The sequence below is a fragment of the Neodiprion lecontei genome, chromosome 2 (assembly GCF_021901455.1).
Source record: "Neodiprion lecontei isolate iyNeoLeco1 chromosome 2, iyNeoLeco1.1, whole genome shotgun sequence".
In the NCBI taxonomy this organism is placed as follows: domain Eukaryota; kingdom Metazoa; phylum Arthropoda; class Insecta; order Hymenoptera; family Diprionidae; genus Neodiprion; species Neodiprion lecontei.
This window is the reverse complement of record NC_060261.1, coordinates 41,651,717-41,660,599: the sequence shown is the minus strand read 5'-3', so window position 1 is coordinate 41,660,599 and position 8,883 is coordinate 41,651,717. Positions and strand designations below refer to the sequence as shown.

Genomic DNA, 8,883 nt, shown 5'->3' with positions numbered 1-8,883 from the left:
AACAGACGTGACACAGTGCAGACCTGAGAATCGCCTCGCGTCTGGGATGCTGATGGGCCAACAATCATTACAGGCGGCTATCAAGCGACTCTGTTTCTCCCTGTACCGCATTGTCTGCATCCTGATAGAGTCCCTGAAGCTATCGTTACGTGTGGTGATAGTGGATATTTAAAGGCTGATTGGACTTTATGAGGATTGCACGAGCAGTCTGCCGCAAGTCGGAATGTGCTTTGTGGCCTGAACACGTTTGCGAAATGCTCAAATCGCCAAACGTGTTTATTATACGGCCGTTGATTGCATAATTGACTACTCGTTTTGGCCGAAATTTGAATCCAATGTGTAGGATCAACTACCGGATAAGACGTTTAGCTGAAAAACCTCGGAGCCGAGGTCGGCTGCGAGAAGCCTCGTATTACAGTTTTATTGGCGAACGATTTCTCGTTTCCCCGGTTTTGTGAGTTTTTTGAATTAATAAAGAATCTTACGAAGAATCGCGCAACGTCGATGATATCGTCACTGGCAGCATCGAATAAGCCGAAAACAGAGTATGCTTTTTAAGGTGTATTTGTCTCGATCGTTATCAATGGAAATATTGTCCCAACTGTTGTTGCGGTTATTAGTCATCTCGGTGAACGTTCTACCATTCCACTCGTTTTTCCAACTCTGTGTTATTTTATGTGGAAGATATTCGAGAAACGCCGATGACCGGTTAATAATTCGTTCACCCAAAAGCCTGCGGTAATGCTCATTTGCGGTAGATTATAACCTTGTCGACAAGTATTTGAAGTACCGCTTTACAGCTGGCAATGATGCGATAAGCTAAGAATGGCATATAAATAATCTTCCCCCTTGGCTTAAGATTTATTACCGCAAATGAATATCCGACGTAATTGGACAGGTTTGTCGAATCTGATTATTACAACTTTGTACGTCGTCCACGCATGCAGGCCAATATTCAATCATGTTGTACTGTGAAAAAATTAACTGGTATGCGAAAAACTAAGGAAGGGGCTTATTTTTTCGCGATACAGGCCAGCGCATACGTAAACGTACGCATATCTTACACGCGTATCGCACGTATAGTAGTGCAAATATTATACGTTGACCGTAAGAAAAAGTGGCATTGAACATCAGCTGGTGTTGCTCGAAAATGTATTATGTAAATTACCGTAAATTACGCCATCTAGATGCAGCACTGTAAAACTGTAAAACTGTCTGCCAAAGAAGATCACACAGACACAGAGAATATCGCTATTGCTCAATCGCAGACGAATTTATGCCGCGATTTTCTTATCGCTTTTTTATTAAATCGAGATTATCCCAGGAATGTATCATATAACCACAATGTGGCAAACCGATTATGCAGACCATGAAATTGAAATTGTTTATTATACTTTAACTCTCTGCATTGGTTAATCCGTTATACATATATCGAATATAGATATGTTAAATAATGTACCTGAAATTTGTCACGAAATCTTCTACGCTCAGGTACGTGTTACAGATAATTGATGCACTATGTAAATATACGACAAGTGTCGATCATCCGATACTTTTTTCCCAATGACTAGTGACTATATGAGTATCGTGATCGAAAGAAAACTTTGAATGACCTTCGCAGCTGATCGCTCCTTCCCTCTCTCAAGATTAGAAACGGAAAAAGAAAGAGGAACAATTACGATTCTCCGCATCCTGTCATTGAAACATTTAGCGATAAGAATGCAATCGCGAGTCGTCTGCAAACTATTCAAAAAATCCATTACAACGCTTTGAATGATCAACGTCAGAGGGAACCGAACTTAACAATAACGAGCTCCGAACACCGGTATGAGTGTGATAATTTTTCGTAACGACTGTACCAGGCTCCGTTTACTGGGACTACCTGAACGGCGAATGGGCCCTTAGAGTCGAGTGCCCTTTTTTCGTACGCAGAGCAGACCGTTCGTACACGGGTCATGTATGGAGTTCTATCGGCCTTAAGACTGTGGCAAGGGTCAGAGAGGCCCTACCTCAATGTACAGTCGGGTAAGGCCCAATCTCGAATTTAAACCGGGTCGTAGGTTTGATAGGGAGGCGGTCAGTAGGGCGGAGGAAAAACCCGTGCTTGTTGTTGGGACAGAGTGTGCGCATCGTAGTATAGAACGTGGAGTTTTGTCCTCCCCAGTTTCGCTTTGCCATGGCATACCAAAGCTACAACGAAACCGATCGTGCATGCGGCCGTCAGTTCACGCCAAGAAACCGGACGCTTCGTGTCTCAGTTGCTGCGAAGCGTGAAAGCGAGAACGAAAGAGATTTGCTCGAGTGATCGGTAAGGATCGAGATCCAAAAAATTTCACGCTGATTTGTTGCTACTGCGGATAGTTCGCCGTGATAGAATTGAGTGGCTAACGCGGCCTAGTTTTTACCAGTATTCTTATCGGACACGATTTGCGCTGATAATGGAGGCTGAATTAGCTAATACGACCAGTGGCGCGATTCCGTGGAATGATGACGGTGAGTTTTGAAGTCAAACAATCTGACGTCAATGTTAACGTTACTCTTTGATTGAACCTCTTTGTGGAATGTTTCAAAGGATTTTTTTCCACTGTTCTTCTCGAGATAAGATTCTACTGAATGGTGCTATTGAACGCCGTATAAAGCATGTGAACAATGGTAGAGGTAGCAACGTTAAGTAAGAAATTTACCTTGTCATGGCTGGGAGCACATAGCACAGTAATTTTATTAATCAAAACTTCCTTGATTCGGATACTAGAATTAAAACTGTACAGCTTTCCCTTGGTTTCCAGAACAACAACGATTGATGGCAATACCATGTTTCATGAAAACACGCGACATTCGGTGTATATTTTTCCTGTTTAGATTTGAAACGTTGCGTATCATATCAACCAATGAGAATGTTTAATCGTTAGCGATACTTCCGATGCAAGCGTCGTCATTTCGTTCGCGGAGTTAATTACTTGACTGGCTCTGCGAAAGTCATTAAAGCCGATGTTAATTCGTATTCGCAGTAATAAGAATGATCCACGTGTTTCACTGATCGACATTTCTCATGAAAAGACACAAGATAATTGTCAAATTCCAGTGCTCGGCACGAATTGACTGTTTATGATCGCGAGCTGAGGTAATTCCTGGCTTTTTCCACTCTGGAGTAAACCCCGGAGTTGATAACTGTCCGAAGATGCGTCGAGCGGAACAGCCGAAGTTCGGATCGGCAATCTACTTAATTGAACGTATGACGTGTGGTTTTAGCGACTAATGGCCACAGTCCATTCTTTCATCTCGTGAGCAGGATGGGGGCTATTATACCTCACGCATTTAGAGGGGCATTACACGCGTTTCGCGGCAAAGCTGCCGTAATGAAATTGTCGAGTAAGAATTATCCCGAAATAAGTACACGTGTGAAATTCAACACCCTTATTACCCAACGCCCACCTTCTCGGATTGCCGATCCAACGTGGCGACGCCTCTCAGCGGCTGCACTGCACGTGGTAGAAGGATTGTAAAACCTTTTCCCGCAAGTTTTCTTACTCGTTCACACGGGCATTCCACGCTTTTACCCGACGCGTATACCTCTACGACCGGATATTACCACGATTTTAATCAGCGACAGAGCGAGGTCTGACTTTCACTTTGATTCGAATGGCGTACTATCCCTAATCCTATAGTGACGCGGAGGCACGGTTATATACGGACAGCGAAATTTCACCGATTATAATCGGTCGGAAACTTGGCGCCTATTTTCTTTCTGGTCGTGCGAATAGATCAACCGACCAGTCTGCTTTCTGATGGAAAATAAAGCTGCTTTTGGACATCGGAAGCTGCTGTAATTCTGGTTAAACAAGCCAGTTGCGGTGAAATTTAAAGCTAATCTAGTCGGTGCAGTGCAAACTCTACACGGAGAGAATAAATGAGTAGATTTTACGTGAAACTGCAGGAAAAGAGGGACGCGTCAGGTTTTTTGATAAAATATACTTCGTGAAATGCAGAGTAAAGTATACTACATGGTATTTTGGTACCAAGAATTTCGATGTATCCCTTTTTTCCTGCAGTTCTGAGTAAGATCTGCTCTTGTTGTTCTCTCCGTGTAGAGTAAGAAGAATCTTAGGATTCATTAACGTTGTCCGTGTCGTTGGGAGCAGGTTTTTCCAATGACGCATAGTTTGGAGTATTCAACTTGATATTTCTTATCATTTCATGGAAGCAACATAAATATTTCAAAGTTTCTTCTCTCTAAAATTTGTATCCTTTGGGTTATAGTTTGCGAATTGAACCCTTTTTCGACTAAACTTCTTTAATCGTGACCCCACTGAATTGGTCACAATTTGGCCAAATCGAACCGTAGTTAATTTCAAGTCCCGCCAATCACCATAACCGCGGATTGTTGAACCAATGAGGTACGAATCAGTGATTCAAGTCGCCGTGTCAGCCCCACGTCACGTCGGAAGGCGTACGTGACGAAAAGCATGGTGCACCCTATGACGTCAATGGATGTTGCGTTAGCTTAGCAAATTTCAAAGTTCCTTCATTTCCATGAAGGAGCGATCGCGTTACGTTATACATATAATGCGTCCAGATCCGAATTAGGCAACTGACTTATATGTACAGCTGTAGAAATAAATCAGCATGGTTATTAATTAACTGCCTGCACGATCTTGAACAGTGATACTCAGGATCAGAAAATTAATTACACGTTTATCACGTGTCTAGAATTTTTAATGAGCCTGCACGATTTTGTTTTTTCCGCGAGATAATTTGTGGTCGAGCGTTGATCCTTGTGTTCGCGATACAAAGTTAGACTTTCAACAGTTGTAAGACATGTAAATAAACTTCACTTCATGGATAAAACTTCATTAGTTTCGATATTGTATGCTTACGCACTTTACCTCGGGGAGGTTGAAGTTTCGTGTTTGAAGTGCACATTGTTGTCTTTTTTGGTTTTTTATCTCTCTCTCTGATATGATCGTATTTTGAATTGTACGAAGAACGCAGAAGGTGACCGTCACGGCCCAAAGGCTAGAATACTTTCGACTTTCATGTAACATGGTCTCAAACGAAACCACAACACATGATCTTGTGCGAAAAACGCTGAAGGTGACTATCGCAGGTCAAGAGTTAGAACAAGTTCGGCCTCTGTTCGATAGAAGCATCATAACGTACTTATTGGAGCACTATCCCGTTTTTGCGAAAAAAAAAAAAAAAAACGATTTCGGACAAAAACTGTACGGGACATCAAAGATCAGTCCTTTTATAGGTTACAACTTTTATAGAAATAATTTTCTTCTAAAATCAACACTTGTCGAAAATTTTTTGTGAATTTTGATCTTGAAAATCAAATTTGCGGATATTTTCACTATCGTATTCGTGATCAGCGAGTCAAATTACATGAGTATACGAAATTTCAAATTGATCGGGGTAAGGGCTTTTGGGAAGTTTATCCTCGCATTCAGCCAATCATATGCAATCAAAAATTGTCCAATTCAGGGATCACTCTCGACGCGGAAATTTTCAATGAGAAATTTCTCGAGGTACGGGCTGGAGGTAATAATTTGGCAGTCGAAAGTTTGCGCAACCGCAGAAATTTATGAAAATTTAAAATGGCAAACGTTAATTTATAAACGATTGATAATAAATCTCATCTTTTCGTAACTGATAACGAAAGTGAGCTTATCGTCTTTGTTCCGGCAGGAATTATTGATCATTCATAAAATTAACTGTTTGAAGTACAAGTAACAAAGATAAAAAAAAAAAAAATGTTTTGATTTATACCATTATCGTTTAAACAGGCGAAATCGCCACTGAGGAATGTTCCTGAACTTTTCAGATTGTACCAATAGATTCTAATCGGGTTTTATCGATAAAACTAAACATCAAAGCTACGCATGTGTATGATTTTTAAAATTAGTCCACATCATGTACGAGCACAATATTCGCATCAGATTATGCAGACGAGGCAGCATTGTGAAATGAATTTCATTCAATTATTACAAGTAATGAATACCGTCAACGGTGGAGAAAATATAACGTCGTACTCGGCATGCGAGTAAAAAATAATTATCTTTCACGTGCGAAAATATTGTTACGATTTTCTTTGCGTAACTAACTCTGTGCGAAAGTTTCTATTTTATTGTACTAAACATCTATCGCGTGGCGAATTAGGTTCCAATTCAATTATGCTGTAAGAAGATAAAGAAATTCTTCTGAAACGTGTACTGAACGGTCTCAGCTACGAATTACGTGCCGATAAACACTGTTTTGCTTATTTCCACATTAATAAAAGTAAAAAAAAAAAAAGGAAAGGAAACCGCAATAATCGTTGTATTTTAGCAAGGATTCGTTTACCCGGTTTTTCGTTCAACTTTCACGCTGCTCAGCTTTTCAACCAGCCACGAAGGTGCCTTAAATTTTTTGACACCTGATTAATAAGTTGCCAAAGTTGGCTATCCGATCGGGAGATGCGATAGCATTCTAATTACCGACAAAACACGTGTAGATCACTCACTCCCGCTAGTATCAACATGCGTTGAATATAATAAACTATGGTAGCGGCGTAAATTCGCCGACGACCCGAAGAGCAAATTGTGTTAATTAAATAATTAAAAAAATGTTTTTTTTTTTCTCTCTCAGACATTACCTGGTCCACGACAATTGCGCCGTTCACACCCGAGGAGGAAGATGCTATGGTCAGCATAATTGTAATAGTAATCGGTGTAATCGTTGCTGTGATCGGACTCTTCTCAATGGGTATCTTCATCGATTGCAGACACCAGTGAGTTCTCACTTACGCCTTTTCATCCACAATACGAATACGTAATCGTACCGTATGACTGACTCTTCGTTCAGCCAACTCATCGTGAGCTGTACAATTGAATTAGAGATTAAAATCTGTATAAATTTGATCGCCCGACATCGTTCTATTTTTATTTTTCTTTTTCTTCTTCTATTTTTTTTTTTTTGTTTGTAGGAAATCCGATTCGTCAAAACGACGGAGACCCTTGAGGCTCAAGATGCCGCCTACGGGGAGAAGGAGGGGCGACAGGAGGCTCAAAAACGAGGATGACAGATCTATTGCAACGGATATGTGCACGAATGGTACGAGTGATCCGGAGCCACGTGATTTCGTCAATATAGTTTGATCGGAATTGAAAACTAAGGTCGTCATCGAAGACCTGGAAACTATCTCTAATGTGACTAATAATAGAAAATATATTTTTTCCGACTCATTTTGAAGCCTAGATTCGGCATTAAGATGAGTCGCGATGGTTATCGTTGTAAAAAAACCAATTAATGCAAAAGAAAAAGTTGATTTGTCTCGTGGCAACAATTTTTTTGAAAAATAATCCAGTAAAAAGAATTTCATTATAGGATAGATAGACATATTGCTACTAACCACTGCCAAACGGCTTATTAAATTTTACCGTCAATTTTCGCAAACTATTCGAATAACATGCAGAAACCCTATAGTATTTTTACGATTTTTTTTCTTCTTGCTCCTTTCTTTTTTTCATTATTTTTGATTGTTCATCCATCATTGCTAGTATGGAAAAATAAAGAGCATAAATGAATTTCATCAATCACGATGGACGTACGTACATACATGTATACACATGTGCACGCTTACTTCGTGTTTGTAAACTTGAGACGATCACTATCATCTGATTTTACGATTGAAAAGTACAATTAACAGTACGTATAAGTATAATCAAATCATAATACCGATATCACAAGACCGATATAAGCTGAAAAGGGTAATCTGAAGTTGACGAAATTTATTAAAGCGGTGTTAATCTTGTGCCTATTATATATATACACAAACGAACCTCGATACTTTTGTATCGTATATGCGTATATTATAATCTCTAGGACTCGTGCGTTGTATCAACGCGTTAGAAATAATTTATATCAATTGTATACATATTATAGGTGTATAGAATATTCTCTAATCGCCCTCGAAATATGCAGCGATTTAATTGGCAGCGTGGAAAGTGTTTCTTTTTTCTCTTTCGTAAACCGCGAATTCATTTTTTTCATCATCCGATTCTTGTATTTGCTATTTTAATCTTTGGACAAGCGTTACGAGTCTAAGTATAGTTTTTTATTTGCAATTAATCCTCATATACGAAACTGTAAGAGATAAGCAGCGAGCCTTTTCACCGGCTGCTGATTGAAAAAACAATATTATAGACGTGTTTATCGTATCAGTCTGTAAGGAGTCAGTGCAAGGAGAAAACTTTATTGTACCGTTCGATTAGGCACGTGTATCAAATCTACCGATATACTTTGCAAGGGGTGATTATAAATGTCTGTAAAATACAAATTGACTCTTTTACCAAAGCGTGTATTACAGGTATAATTATGTAATAATTTACCAGTGTCTATAAGTCTTCTTAACCAACGAAAAGTTTGTACATACGTGAAAAAACGAGTGAGGATATTATTAAAATATATTCCCAACAATCGTCCGCTGTTTTAAATATTTCTAACGAACCGCTTACGTGTGTTCGATTTTGAAAAATCCTTTTCCTTCTCAAATTGCGATCCATGCGAGTCGTTGCTAAGGTACAAGTAGGTATCATTCCAGAGCGATTTACAACCTGTTTTGAATTGAAAGTTCTTAACCTTAGACTCTCGTCTTTTTACCGTACAGCTCGGGTACCTGGCACGACGATCTCTTCTACTATACGTGTACCTGTACATGTATACGCGTATACAAATACAAGATGTGTCGCAATCCCTCTTTAGTTCAATTGGATTTATTTCACATCGCAGTACCGTGCGTACGAATGGTATACACATGAATGCAATTTTTTCAACGTCAATGGAAAATCGTTTGTACAACCGTCATCCTTTGATGTGTGTAAAACATTGTTCATTTTTCACTAATAT

At 39.6% G+C, this 8,883-nt stretch overlaps 1 protein-coding gene across 1 annotated transcript; it reads left to right on the top strand.

Moving 5' to 3' along the window:
• The first annotated feature begins 2,220 nt into the window (after positions 1-2,220).
• LOC107219533 lies at positions 2,221-8,454 on the top strand. The gene is made up of 3 exons (XM_015657780.2): positions 2,221-2,493; positions 6,625-6,766; positions 6,962-8,454. Exons 1-3 carry the CDS (start codon positions 2,439-2,441, stop codon positions 7,131-7,133), a joined length of 369 nt encoding a protein of 122 aa, XP_015513266.1. The 5' UTR covers positions 2,221-2,438; the 3' UTR covers positions 7,134-8,454.
• The last annotated feature ends 429 nt before the right edge of the window (positions 8,455-8,883 follow it).

Excerpts from the sequence above, each read along its gene's own strand:
- LOC107219533 (XM_015657780.2), top strand. The coding sequence starts at position 2,439 with ATGGAGGCTGAATTAGCTAATACGACCAGTGGCGCGATTCCGTGGAAT. Across the intron at positions 2,494-6,624 it reads GATTCCGTGGAATGATGACG|ACATTACCTGGTCCACGACA; the intron begins GTGAGTTTTGAA and ends TTTCTCTCTCAG. Across the intron at positions 6,767-6,961 it reads TTCATCGATTGCAGACACCA|GAAATCCGATTCGTCAAAAC; the intron begins GTGAGTTCTCAC and ends TTTTGTTTGTAG.